Source organism: Engystomops pustulosus, chromosome 8 (genome assembly GCF_040894005.1).
Source record: "Engystomops pustulosus chromosome 8, aEngPut4.maternal, whole genome shotgun sequence".
NCBI lineage: Eukaryota > Metazoa > Chordata > Amphibia > Anura > Leptodactylidae > Engystomops > Engystomops pustulosus.
In genome coordinates, this window is record NC_092418.1 from 75429089 (window position 1) to 75444282 (window position 15194).

Sequence of the window (15194 nt, forward strand, 5' to 3'; positions counted from 1 at the left end):
AAATAATAAAATAATGGTCTTGTAGTTTTATTATATTTCAATTGATTACTAAAAGAAAATAAAAAGTCACCTTTATCAGTGGAACAAAGTTCACACTACCATTCAAGAACAGAGGTTTAACATATTTAAAAATCCCATTGACGTCAATGCAAATTTTGTGTCATCTTTCATGTCAAGAGGATATTCAACTGATAAAAATAAGTAAAGAACATAGATAAAGTATCAGGTAAAGGTATCAGTTATCCATCAAACTGCAAAAAAGTATTGTAGCCGCTGTCAGTTATTCCGTCCAAAAACCGCATGCATAACGGATATCTACCTAAAGGGAACATAACACATCACAGAAATGTGTCATTGAAGTAAGTGGAATTTTTAATTGATAAATTAAACCTCTGCTTTTTTAACAAATGTAAGGAACAGAGGCTTGGACAGTAGTGTGAACTTAGCCCTTGTGTTCAATACTTCATGAGGAATACCACAGGGGATCCCAATACATGGATCCCAAATACAGCATCTTTTAACCCCTACGCAGCCTCTTTTGGCCTTTAGGACGCGGTCCCATTTTTCAAATCTGCCCTGTGTCTCTATAAGTGCCTATAGCTTTGGAACGATATAAGATATCCAGGGGATTTTGAGATTGAAGTACAATGTGTCACCAGAAAACAAATTAGTTTAAAAATTTGGATGATATCTTTTGTGTTTAGTTATGAAAAAAAAAAAATTTGGCAAAAATTTGGAAAAATTCTTTATTCCAAATTCTAGTTCCAAATTCTCTACTTTTGATGCAGATGATCATAGCACCCAAATAAATTCATAACTTACATTTCCCAAATGTCTGCTTTATGTTGGCATGGATTTTTAAGATTCCACATATTTTACTAGAATGTTAAGAGGCTCAGAATCTGGGGCCATTTTTCAAATTTTTGGGAAAATCAGCAAAACTAATATTAAGACGGACCTGCTCAACTTTTAATTGACTGTGAGAGGCCTAAATAATAGCTATAATAATTGTTAATGACCCCATTATGGAAAGAACACCCCTCAACGAATGAAAAACCACTTTTAAGAAGTTTGTTAACCCTTTAGGTGTTTTATAGGGGTTAAAACATAATTGGAGGCACGGTCTACAAATTGCAATATTTTTTGACAATACATTCATTTTGGGTGTAAAATTAAACATTTGTAATGGATTAAATGAAAGAAGGCTCCACAAAGTTTGTTACCCAATCTCTCCCGAGTACACCGATACCCCATATGTGGTGGTATCCTGCTGTATGGGCACACTGACGGGCATAGAAGGGAAGGAGGCGCCATGCAGATCAGATTTGCTATGTCACATTGTACAGGCTATAATTTTTTTGGTTTTTTTTTATTGTGGACCTATAGGGGCTTATTTTTTTGCCACATGAGATGCACTTTTCTGGTACATCATTTTGGGGCATCTATAGCTAATTGATGTTATTTTATTAACTCTTTGTTGGAGGAAATGAAAATCATCAATTTTTAGGAACTTTTTTTGTGGTTTTTTTTTGCCCGTTTACCATACCATAAAAATAGTACATTATTTTTATTCTATGGGTCTCCACAATTACGAAAAGAATAGATTTTTTAATTTTTTCTACTGAATAAAAACTAATTTGGAGAAAACTTTGTTCATTTTAGCATCACCATCTTTTCATATGCCGAACTTTTTTATTTTTCAGCTGACAAATCTGGTTAGGGGCTTATTTTTTGCAAGAAGAGTTGTTTTTTTTAGTGGTCTCATTTAAGAGTGCTTAACATTTTTTAAATCACTTTTTAGAGCATTTTTTTAAAGGTATTAATTAAAAATTATCTTTTTACGGAACCTTTTTTGCGTTTTTTTTCCCCTGGCGTTTACCGTGCAGGTCCAGTAACGTTTCTGTTTTATTATACAGATTTTTACGGATGCGGCAATACCAAATATGTGGCTTTTTTTGTGTGTTTGTGTTTTTTTATACTTTATTAAAGGACACCTGTCATCAGGTCTGTGTCACTTGTCCTGTCACTACTACCTGTTGGAGCAGCTCACAAGGATCCCATCCCTGCCTTTATCTAGTTATTTCATACATTATTTATTGTAAAATCATCTATTCTTTATCATGTAAATGAGGCTGGTCACATGGTCAGAGGCAGTGATGTCACCCCTGTTACCCCTCCCCTCTCCTCCCCCTGCTCATGTCTGTGTGTAATGTATAGTAAAGCATGACTAGTGTGTACTGCATCTGCTGACATGCTGCATCCTCCTAATATACAGGTGAGAGACACAGACATCAGCTACACATGAATCTGACATGTTCTGCTGTAACATGGCAGCCTGGAGCTGCTGTATCTCTCCTATACACACACACATGCACACACACAGGCTGCAGGGGGCGTGGCCACCAGCACCAGGAAGCACATCATTATACAGCCTCACACCATTATACAGGCTGTCAGTCAAGCACTGGGGGTGTGGCTGTGCCTCCCACTCATGAATAGAGTGGACAGCTTGAATATGCTAATGCTTCATTGGACATTTCACAGGTCATTTGCATACAGCTTTAGGACCTCATTGCTTAGGTTTACAGGCATGTAGAGGGACAATGAAGGGATGGAGGCAATGCTCTCTAATGGCAGTTTATGAAAATATATTTAGTTTAGGAGGGTTATTTTGCATGACGGGTTCTCTTTAAGTGTTTTTATGGGAAAGTGACAGTTTAGGGGCTTATTTTTTTTGTATTTATTTTTTATTTATTCTAATGTGTTAACTTTAGTGTTTTTAACCTTTTTTTACTTATACAGACTTGAACTTGAACCAGCGATGCTCTGTAAGGGGGTTAACAACCGCGATCTGAGTTGGCTCCGATCGCAGGTGTTACAGCGCAGTTTCAGCCCTGATAGACAACTGATAGCCGCTGCTTCTGGTGCCGGCTCCGTTCGTGAGCCTGTGCCAGAAGCAGGACGTTATACTACGTCCCGGTGCGCAAAGTATCTAGCCACAGGGACGTAGTATAACGTCCAGGTACGCCTAGGGGTTAAACAAAGTATCCAATGACTCCTTATATTTTAGAATGCACAGATCACTGAAGCATTTGTTACTAATGAGGTAAGCTGGTCTAACAGTAATAATAACATCTTCAACATCAGATTGATAGGGATATTTTACCGTCTGGGGGGCATTAAAACTTCCAGTGAATGATAAGCAAGTGCCATGATTCTTTGGTTTTATTTTGTGTTAATGTTATTATGTGTTACACCCCCCCTCCCCCATCCGTCCCCCCAGAACTGGGTAAAACTACCCTGCAAGGACTTCACTTTACCAGCCAATACTTTATGGATTTTGACCTTAAAGCTGGAAGAGGATTTCACAAACGGCTGGAGAGAACTGCAGTTGTCATTCTGATTTAAATGGAACCTTGTGACCTGATAGAACCTCTCTCTTCCTTTTTCTTCCATACCCCTTCTTTTCCCTTCTCTCCTATGGGTCCCAGTTCCAATGTTTGGGTCTTGTTCTCCCATAAAATTGAAAATTTCTCAATAAATACAGTTTAAAAAAATAAAAACCTTCCAGTGAATACACTAGTGCAGAGTCCAATTCCATAGTCCAAACTGCGACAGATAAATCATGCTGTGGAGTGGGACTTTAGACCAGCCAGGCCACGCCATCATTTCCTGAGACCCAACCCTTTTTCAGACAAGTCTGAAAACCTTCTGAAATTGGTCCAAAAACCGGCGCTCTGCATTTCAGGTGGAAATTACACCACAATTCTGGTGGAAACAGGTTGATGTGTCTCCCCCTATACGTTTCCATTGTGTCAGATAACAAGCCATGTATGATGCTATTTACTATTCTATGCAATTTCTTGTGGGCGCTGTTTTTATGGCTTTCACTGTATGCTCCAAATGGCACTCCTACTTTATTCTTTGGATCAGTATGATCACAAGGATGAAAGATGGCAGGGATGTCATTTAAGGGCCATCATAGAGCCGTACATTGCAGCTAACACCCACTATATATGGAGTAGGCTCATCCTTAAGACATGTGACAAAAAGGTACATCACATGTCGGTAAGGTATTAAAGGAAATTAAGGGCATGAGAAGCGCAAAGAAGAGTGGATCCTACAAGAAGAGGCACACGCCGGCATGTCAGTGTGTTTGGTTTACTATCCTTCATACTGCTGGTAGATTTCCTTAAAATATAAAACTTTATTCTTTGTTTCAATATTTCTTATAAAACTTTATTTTAGGACTAAAGTAGTAGAGCGACACTGCTAATAAACATATAGCGGAATTCACGCTGCTGGAAGCTACCGAGCAGCATTAAAGGTTAATAACGTAGATGGTAAATTTCCTTTAATTCAACAAAGGGGCAGGATTCAGGTTGTACTAGTCTAGTGTGCCATCTAGTGGGTAATACTGGCATCTGCATATTACTGCAATCCCCATTTCTAACTTAACCACAGATATTTATGCCCTATCCAGCAGGACCCAGGAAATCAAAGGAGGTATTGAGTCCTGCTGCCCCAAGGGTTAGGTGACCCACGGCTTTGGACAGCTTGATTTGAGTGCTGAGCTCCCCCATTTTACATTGCATTGATTTACTGGATGATGTCACCATGTTGCGCCATAAAAGAAATAAGATCTGAAAGGTGTTCTGGGTGTCAACATACTAGTAAGGGTTTATTAAAGGATCTCTACCATCAGATTTACTGATTGAAGACTCCTCTTACTTACCTATTACTTAGGTGCTGGAAGCATTTTTCTTATGTTCAGGAATGGTAGCATCCTTCAGAAAAAGACTTTATAAAATATGCAAATGAGGCAGAGGCCAGAGCACAGTCTAATATATTTACGCCCTCTCTCACTCCTATCTGCAGAAATCTGGTAACGTCCCCCACACTGTCTGCAAGTCTTGTGCATGTGTGATCATACTTTCCTTGCACATCCGGCTGGTTATCAGAGCGGCTGCGTGCGGGAAGTATGAGCCCGAGACTTGCAGACAGCCGGGTGATGTATAACACAGGAAAAATGCCTCCAGCACCTACAAGACATAGACAACAAGAAAGTTCGGGCTTACTGAGGATGTAGTGTAGTATCAGTAAATCTGACAGTAGATGTCCTTTAAAGGGAACCTGTCACCAGGAGACTCATTTTTAGCACTCCCCCAGTCACCACAGAGCATAGTACATACACTGCCAAAGTGTTTTTGTATAAAAAATAGGTTTTACAGAAAGAAAAATATGTTATATTGTACCTTTCATTACCATCTGCTTTGTGACTAGGCACTCGTCACCTGGGAGCGGCTGGAAAGGAGCAGTCCCACCCCCCACCCTTGGGAAACAGCTCCTCCATGTGTCCTTTTCAAATATATGAAAACACCCTTCACTTGGCTTTGCGACACCCCCTGAACCTCTACAGCCAATCCAGAGTGATGGGAGTTATTCATATATTTGAAAAGGACACATGGAGGAGCTGTTTCCCAAGGGTGGGGGGAAACTGCTCCTCTATAGTCACTCCCAGGTGACGAGTGCCTAGCCACACAGCACATGGTATTGAAAGGTGCTATATAACACATCTTTTTTTCTGTAAAACCAATTTTTTATACAAAAACACTTTATTACTGTATGTAATATGCTCTGTGGGGACTGGGGGGGTGCTAAAAATGGGTCTCCTGGTGACAGGTTCCCTTTAATTATCGTCTGTCAGGCGATATTGTAGCGGCTGCAACTCTTCATAGTTCAGGTGATTGCTGGATTATCTGGAGGCCAGACACAGTAATCCGTCTATAAGCCCTGAAGTTCTACAAGCTCCCGAAGCAGAAAGTTTTCCATTTCATTTTAGAGAAAATTTCTATCTGTATATGAGTGATCTTCTCAGAGGGCCGCAGACAGGGAAATGCTTTCTTTCACACACAATTTCTTCTATGTTACCTTCTTTCTGCAAAGAACGTACAGTAATGTGAAAAGAGGTAGCATTGGGGAGTCTAGACGTCTGCTCAACAGGATGGAAACTACTGCATCAGGGGTGCGGATGTACACATGGTGCACCAAAAAGCTCCTCTATACAGATCATATGAAGTCTCCGGGCAGAAAGAGCGCTCTGGGCACCAGTATACTCAAGGCAAGGGGCATTCCCATCTTGGTAAATATGGATTCTTGTGGTGTCAGTAGTTACACACCGAATAATCTGCACAGTATCTTAAACACCTACGGTAAATATATAGAGAATTCACTAAATTAGTGATGCATTGCATGATCCCATAACTTTGTATCTCAGTGTGCTACAGTTACCACTTCTCCCATAAAGAGAACTAGTATTTAAAAGACATCTACCACCAGGATGAAAGACTGTATGCAAATGAGCCTGAGGGGCTCCAGGCTCATTAACACCTATGGAGACCCTCGTTAGCATACAGTCCTTCATTCTGGTGGTAGATAGCCTTAAAGGTAACAATGCAGCAGAGTGACGCAAACTTTTCTGTTGCTCGCAGTTATGGAATTACTCAGTGTTACACTATTTTCGGATATCTTAGAGCCGCTGGGATTAAGGAGGATGAGGGGGGATTTTGAGCTTCTGTAGGCTGTGTTTTTTTTTTATTATTATAGGATCCATGAGTTTTAGAGTATGTCCCCACGATACCGATGTGCTAAAGATTTAATGTAGCAATGAAATACCCAAGTTTAGACGTGGAAATCATAGTGTGACTCATAGACTGTATAGATAAACGTCTGTAACATACGTCTGATGTGGATTGAAAAAGGTTGTCAGGTGGTTAAAAACATGGCCGCTTCCTTCCAAAAACAGCCCCTTTGCTGACCACTGGGGAGTGTGTGATATGGAAACTAAGCTGCTTTCATCTCTATACAGCTGAGCTGCAATACCAGCGTAAACCATGGTCAGGAGTGGCGCTGTTTTCAGGAGGAATCAATCATGATACCTTTAAGTGATCCAAATGCATCAATGTCAATAACTCTGTGGCTGCAGGAATACACTTCCAGTTATCTACACAATCTGCTGTGTGTGAACAGGCACTTATAAGGATTTGGGTATTTTGTCTTTACAACACAGTCCAGTAATAATCTCTCCATATGTGTTTTACTACTACAAGGTGAGGCATTGCCATTAGTGTAGAGATCTGCCAGCTGTCATGTCCCTGGGCTGTCAGGAGCTCGTCAGTCAGAAACGCCTGATAACAGAGTACAATAGCTCTACACCACTTCCTTCTGTACATGAAACTCGAATTTTCCGTGAGCTTTTCTACACAACTCACGTTTATACTCGGCCATCAGCCGCTTCAGGGCCGTCCCCGCCATCACCGGAACCTAGGTTTCCTCCGTCGTTTGTTTACGGAAATTCACGAATCCGCTTCCGGGACACGTCAAACGACGGCAGACTCTTTGCTGCGCAGCTTCGCGCATGCGCCATGAATAATCATCAATTGCGCAGGCGCCGAGGTTCGATTGAGTTGGGTTGAGTGTATCCTTGGTTGTTACTGTCTGTCTATTGTCAAAGTATCAGCCTAATAACCAATAACCACAAATAGTGAATGTAAACAGCCACAGCTCTAATGTGTCATGAGATGGTGGTACACCTGCTCCATAGGACAGTAATGTACTAGGAGACAATGGTGCTCATATGGTCCATATGTATTGGATCACCATGAAAAATTGTAGGTCAGGAATGTAGATTAAATAATTTATCATACAGTCATCTGAATAAGGCTTAAAGAGATGGCCTATATCTGAAATTATTCCTAATTTATCCATTCATGGTTTGGATGAATAACTGTTGCCTTCCTCCCAGAGGTGGCCATGAGTAGTGGAAACAGCACATCAGACCACAAGAGTAAGAGAAACTGCATAGAAGATATATATTTTCTAGGATGAGATAAGGAAAACCATGCCACATTTAGCTACCTTGTAAGGCAGCTCCCTTGACATGAAGCATGACTGTCAAGAAGCCTTATGACATTATCCCGTCCTGGAAAACTTCCCTTAGTGGAGTGTCCATTGCTATAAGTCTCCACACGCCTACACGGCGGCCTAGGGCTCATTCACATGAACGTAATGGGGACCATAAAGTGGTCGCATATCGGTCCCCATTGACATCTATGTTGCCCGGACAAATATAGGACATGTACTATATTTCGCCGAGTTACAGTGCCGGCCCTGCACTCCTTTAACCCCTTAGCGCTCCGCGCCGTAGCTGTACTGCGCAGCTTCCCACTATTGGCGCTCAGCGCAGTACAGCTACTGCGCGAGCGCATACTATTTTAGAATTGTCACCACGTCGCGAGACGTGGTGACATCGGGCTGAAATTTGGGTGACAGAGGCAGGAGGAGTTCCTGTCTCCGTCACCCGACCAATCAAATTGGTCCCGCCCGCCGATCGCCGTGATTGGCCAGTCAAACCTGACTGGCCAATTACAGCGATTTTAGGCTAAAAAACGTGCTTTTAGCACTTTCCTCTTCCTCCAGCGGCACCATTTTGGTTTGGTATCGCTGGAGAGAGGAAAGAGCGTTACTGTGTGCACCAAAATACACTTTTACACTATAAATAGTGTTCTGATCCTTATCTGATCCCTATTGTTCCCTACAAATTCCCATCCCTATCTGTTTTTTCCTGTGTCCTGTGTGTTCCCTGTGTGATCGCCTTGTGTGATCCCACGTGTCTTCCGTTTTTCCCTGTCTGTCCCTTCTGAACCCAAACGCACTTTTCAGTGCGCTGTGTTAGCGTTGTTCTGCACTGGACGCACTTTTCAGTGCGCCGTGTGAATAGCGCTGCACAGAATCTTTAGCAATCTTAGCGGTAGTTAGTTTGTCTTAGGGCAAGCTAGGTGCATTTGTAGCGCCTTTTTGCGCGGTGCACATAGGTTTTTTTTCGGTGCCTGGTAATATTTTTTTTCCAGAACGCCGTAGGTGTACCCGTACATAGCTACTTTTTGTGTGTGCCATCTGTGCGGCTGGTCCGTGTGGCTTGGTGTGCATTATCTTTTTTTTTTGTGTGCTATCTGTGCGGCTTGTCCGTGTAGTTTAGTGCGCATTTTTTTTTTTGTGTGCTATCTGTGCGGCTTGTCCGTGTAGTTTAGTGCGCATTATTTTTTGTGTGTGCCATCTGTGCGGCTTGTCCGTGTAGTTTGGTGTGCATTACCTTTTTTTTTGTGTGCTATCTGTGCGGCTTGTCCGTGTAGTTTAGTGCGCATTATTTTTTTTGTGTGCTATCTGTGCGGCTTGTCCGTGTAGTTTAGTGCGCATTATTTTTTGTGTGCCATCTGTGCGGCTGGTCCGTGTGGCTTGGTGTGCATTATCTTTTTTTTTTGTGTGCTATCTGTGCGGCTTGTCCGTGTAGTTTAGTGCACATTATTTTTTGTGTGTGCCATCTGTGCGGCTTGTCCGTGTAGTTTGGTGCGCATTATCTTTTTTTTTTTGTGTGCTATCTGTGCGGCTTGTCCGTGTAGTTTAGTGCACATTATTTTTTGTGTGTGCCATCTGTGCGGCTTGTCCGTGTAGTTTGGTGTGCATTATATTTTTTTTTTGTGTGCCTGCTAGACGGTTTATCCGTGTAGTTTGGTGCACATTATCTAATTTTTCTAGTTCTCTATTTTTTTTTGTGTGCAATGTCTCAGAAGACGTACACCGTGTTGGAGGCATATAACATGCTTGCCTCTGACACCGAGTCAGCTAGTGGGGATGATGGTCCCTTTTACCTATCATCATCCTCCTGCTCATCTTCCAGTGACCTGGAAGGACCCCGAGAAGGCGCCGTAGGGTTCCAGGGACTTCTGCAATTGAAGTGCCTGGGACTTCTGCAGGAGAAGTGCCTGGGACTTCTGCAGGAGAAGTGCCTGGGACTTCTGCAGGAGAAGCGTCTGGGGCTTCCACTGACCCCACATGGGTAGCCCCAGATAATTATACCCCTCAGGTCCCTGACTTTTTGGGCCATCCTGGCATTAACTTTGACACGACAGGGCTCAGAGCTGTAGACTTTTTTAAGTTTTTTTTTGATGAGGAGCTGCTAAATATTATTATATTTCAGACAAATCTCTACGCTGCACAACATATTGCCCAAAACCCCACGTCCTTTTATGCACAACCCTACAGGTGGACCCCTGTCACTGCAGCAGAGATGTACAAGTATTGGGGCATAATACTCCTTATGGGGATAGTAAAGAAGCCTTCAATCAGGGACTACTGGAGCACAGATATACTGTACCACACCCCCATGTTCCGCATGGCAATGAGCAGGATGCGCTTTGAAGCCATCCATAAGTTTTTGCACTACACTGACAACACACAGTGCCCACCCAGAGGTGACCCCAGTTATGATCGGTTATTTAAGGTCAGGCCCATATTAGATCATTTTAGTGCCAAGTTTGCCCAGGCATATACTCCCGCCAAACATGTGAGCATAGACGAGTCCCTGGTACAATTCAAAGGGAGACTTCAATTCCGCCAGTACCTGCCCAATAAGAGGGCAAGATATGGTGTGAAGATGTATAAGCTGTGCGAAAGTTCATCAGGGTACACATACAAGTTCAGGGTATATGAAGGGAAGGACTCCTCTATAGTGCCCCCAGAATGCCCCCCCTTCCTGGGTGTTACAGGGAAGATAGTGTGGGATTTAGTGCACCCACTGCTGGACCAGGGCTACCACCTCTACCTGGACAATTTCTACACCAGCACCACCCTGTTCAAGTGCCTCACTTCCAGAAATACTGCGGCATGCGGCACTGTACGCAGAAATCAGAGAGGTCTCCCTAAGTCGCTGCTTGGGCAAAAACTTAAAAGGCACGAAAGCAGGGCACTATGCAGCGACTCTGTATTGTGTGTTAAGTACAAGGACAAGAGAGAGGTCCTTGTATTAACCACAATACATGAGCACACCACCACCCCTGTCCCAGTACGAGGTGCCAGTACAGAAACCCCCAAGCCAGACTGTATTTTAGATTATAACAAATACATGGGAGGGGTGGACTTGTCTGACCAGGTGCTTCAGCCGTACAATGCCATGCGGAAGTCGAGGGTGTGGTACAAGAAGCTGGCCGTGCACATCATGCAGATGGCATTGTATAATGCTTATGTGCTGCATCGATATGCCGGCCAGAGGGGAACTTTCCTGGAATTTCAAGAGATGGTAATAAAGTACTTTCTTTTTGGAGACCAGGAAGGGGGGAGTGCTAGCACATCTGGAAGTGAGGCCCCATCACGTATTGTACCAGGGCAGCACTTTCCAGGAGTAGTTCCCCAAACAGCCAGCAAGGGAAGGTCACAAAAGAGGTGCAGGGTGTGCTCCAAAAATGGCATTCGGAAGGACACCATTCATCACTGTGAGACATGCCCAGAAAAACCAGGGTTATGTATGAAAGATTGCTTCCGAATTTATCATACATCCCTGGATTTTTAGAGTACCCTGTTGTTACCCTGACGCACAGCTTATACATCATGCCGCATGCCGCACCTTCCCTTCTAAGCCCTGCCATGTGCCCAGCCTGTAGATTACTGTCCCGTATGCTTTACCCGGGAAAACATGCATCATGATTTTTAGGGTGTTTGTCTCCCATGGCAGCAGCTGGGCACAAAATGACATAATAGATATTTTTTACTATGCACTATCCATTTTGCACTTTTTCAGGGGTCCACCTGTGGGGTTAAAATGCTAACTATACCCCTAGATTAATTCATGGAGGGGTGTAGTTTCCAAAATAGGGTCAGTTCTTAGGGGTTTCTACTGTACTGGCCCCTATTGGCATCTACAAATCTTTCATGATGCCAAAAAGACAAAAAAAAAGTACAATGTCTGTGCTCCAACAAGTTATTCCCTTTTGAGCCCTGCCGTGTCACCATCCTACAGATTATTGCCTCCTATGGGGTATTGCCCTAACCGGGGTAACCCGCAGAATGATTTTTGATGTGTTTTTCCCCAGTGGCATGAGTTGGGCAAAATACTTTTGTCACTTCAATGGCATATTTGATAAATTGCAATACAACTGTTTCTCTGCACTACTCACTTTGTATTACATTTGAGCCAGCACCTTAGGAGTTAAAATACTCATACAAGCCTACATACATTCTTTGAGGGGTGCCCTTTCCAAAATGGGTTCACTACTTGGGCTTTCTATTGTACTGGTACCTCGGGGGTACCCCCCATTACCAATCTAGTGAAAACGAAGCTTGAAAACCTAAATTGTGCTTCTTTCTTCCTGACCCCTGCTGTGTGCCCAGCCTGTAAATTATTGGCACATGTGTGGTATTGCCGTACTCAGGACAACCCCCAGAATGATTTTTGGGGTGTTTGTCTAAAGTGGCATGGGTTGGGCACAGTATATGAGGCACAAAAATGACTTTTTTGAGATAAAAACACAATTTTTACTCTGCACCATTTACTTTGCATTCAATTTTGACCAGCGTGTTGGGGGTTAAAATGATCATACAAGCCTACATACATTCTTTGAGGGGTGCCTTTTCCAAAATGGGTTCACTACTTGGGAGTTTCTATTGTACTGGTACCTCGGGGGTACCCCCCATTACCAATCTAGTGAAAACGAAGCTTGAAAACCTAAATTGTGCTTCTTTCTTCCTGACCCCTGCCGTGTGCCCAGCCTGTAAATTATTGGCACATGTGTGGTATTGCCGTACTCAGGACAACCCCCAGAATGATTTTTGGGGTGTTTGTCTAAAGTGGCATGGGTTGGGCACAGTATATGAGGCACAAAAATGACTTTTTTGAGATAAAAACACAATTTTTACTCTGCACCATTTACTTTGCATTCAATTTTGACCAGCGTGTTGGGGGTTAAAATGATCATACAAGCCTACATACATTCTTTGAGGGGTGCCCTTTCCAAAATGGGTTCACTACTTGGGAGTTTCTATTGTACTGGTACCTCGGGGGTACCCCCCATTACCAATCTAGTGAAAACAAAGCTTGAAAACCTAAATTGTGCTTCTTTCTTCCTGACCCCTGCCGTGTGCCCAGCCTGTAAATTATTGGCACATGTGTGGTATTGCCGTACTCAGGACAACCCCCAGAATGATTTTTGGGGTGTTTGTCTAAGTGGCATGGGTTGGGCACAGTAGATGAGGCACAAAAATGACTTTTTTGAGATAAAAACACAATTTTTACTCTGCACCATTTACTTTGCATTCAATTTTGACCAGCGTGTCGGGGGTTAAAATGCTCACCACAACGACCGATAAATTCTTTGAGGGGTCTAGTTTCCGTAATGGTATCATTTATTGGGGGTTTCTATTGCACTGGCACCTCACGGGCCCTGCCAACATGACATGGCACTCCAAATCCAAACGTGTGAAAACGGAGCTGGAAAATCAAAATTTCACTCCTTCCGTTCTCATCCCTTCTGTGTGCCCAGCCTGTAAATTATTGGCACATGTGTGGTATTGCCGTACTCGGGACAACCCGCAGAATGATTTTTGGGGTGTTTGTCTGAAGTGGCATGGGTTGGGCACAGTATATGAGGCACTAAAATGACATTTTTGAGATAAAAACGCAATTTTCACTCTGCACCATTTACTTTGCATTCAATTTTGACCAGCGTGTCGGGGGTTAAAATGCTCACCACAACCACCGATAAATTCTTTGAGGGGTCTAGTTTCCGTAATGGTATCATTTATTGGGGGTTTCTATTGCACTGGCACCTCAAGGGCCCTGCCAACATGACATGGCACTCCAAATCCAAACGTGTGAAAACGGAGCTGGAAAATCAAAATTTCACTCCTTCCGTTCTCATCCCTTCTGTGTGCCCAGCCTGTAAATTATTGGCACATGTGTGGTATTGCCGTACTCGGGACAACCCGCAGAATGATTTTTGGGGTGTTTGTCTGAAGTGGCATGGGTTGGGCACAGTATATGAGGCACTAAAATGACATTTTTGAGATAAAAACGCAATTTTTACTCTGCACCATTTACTTTGCATTCAATTTTGACCAGCGTGTCGGGGGTTAAAATGCTCACCACAACCACCGATAAATTCTTTGAGGGGTCTAGTTTCCGTAATGGTATCATTTATTGGGGGTTTCTATTGCACTGGCACCTCACGGGCCCTGCCAACATGACATGGCACTCCAAATCCAAACGTGTGAAAACGGAGATGGAAAATCAAAATTTCACTCCTTCTGTTCTCATCCCTTCTGTGTGCCCAGTCTGTAAATTATTGGCACATGTGTGGTATTGCTGTACTCGGGACAACCCGCAGAATGATTTTTGGGGTGTTTGTCTAAAGTGGCATGGGTTGGGCACAGTATATGAGGCACTAAAATGACATTTTTGAGATAAAAACGCAATTTTTACTCTGCACCATTTACTTTGCATAAAATTTTGACCAGCGTGTCGGGGGTTAAAATGCTCACCACAACCACCGATAAATTCTTTGAGGGGTTTAGTTTCCGAAATGGTGACATTTTGGGGGGTTTTCTATTGTACTTTTACTTCAGGGGCTCTTCAATTACACTGTGGCACCACAAAATATTTGCAGCCAAATTGGCCTTCCAAATTCCCAGTATCGCTAATTCTGTTCTGGACATCGCTGTGCGGGGAAACAGCAGCTGACATCCACATGTCTGGTATCGCCGTACTCGGAAGAAGCAGGGCAAGAAATTAGGAATATATATTTACCTCAAATTCCTTCTGAATGTATCCATTTTAGGGCTAAATTGGAAAGATTGAAATCCAAAATTGAAATTTCAAAATTTCCACTCCATTTTCATATGCTTCCGGAAAAATAATTAAAGGGTTAACAGACTTCTTAAATGCTGATTTGAATAGGTTGAGATGTTAGGTTCATAAAATGGTGTTACTTGTGTGGGTATATAGCACATAAGCCTTTATACGGCACTTCCAAACTGAATTGATCACCAAAAAGTTCGCATTTTTCAAATTTCAAGAAAATCTGAGAAGTTGCTACTAAAACTTCAAACCTTCTCACATCCATAAAAAAAATGGAAACTTAAAACAAATAATGGATATAAAAAGAAGACCAATGGCAAAAGGTTTCTTTAAAAAAAAATTTGTGGTATCACTTTTTGTCTAAAAAGTCTAACATTTGAAACTTTGAAAATAGTCATTTTTTTCAAATTTTTCCTAAATTTTTGAATTTTTACCCCCCAAAAAAGGAACGGATCACCGAAATGACACTACTAACATAAACTACAATGTCTCACGAGAAAACAATCTCAAA

At 42.5% G+C, this 15194-nt stretch overlaps 1 protein-coding gene across 2 annotated transcripts in view; it reads right to left on the minus strand.

The window, feature by feature from the left end:
- UBE2G2 (ubiquitin conjugating enzyme E2 G2) overlaps positions 1-15194 on the minus strand; it is a 45093-nt gene that overhangs the window by 24238 nt on the left and 5661 nt on the right. Inside the window, exon 1 of one of the 2 annotated variants that reach the window (XM_072121277.1) lies at positions 7272-7426. The exons of the other annotated variant lie outside the window; for it this stretch is intronic. Coding sequence (XP_071977378.1) covers positions 7272-7314 — 43 coding nt within the window. The 5' untranslated portion in view covers positions 7315-7426. Of the gene's footprint in view, positions 1-7271; positions 7427-15194 lie in introns of those variants that run through there. 2 annotated transcript variants of the gene reach the window in all.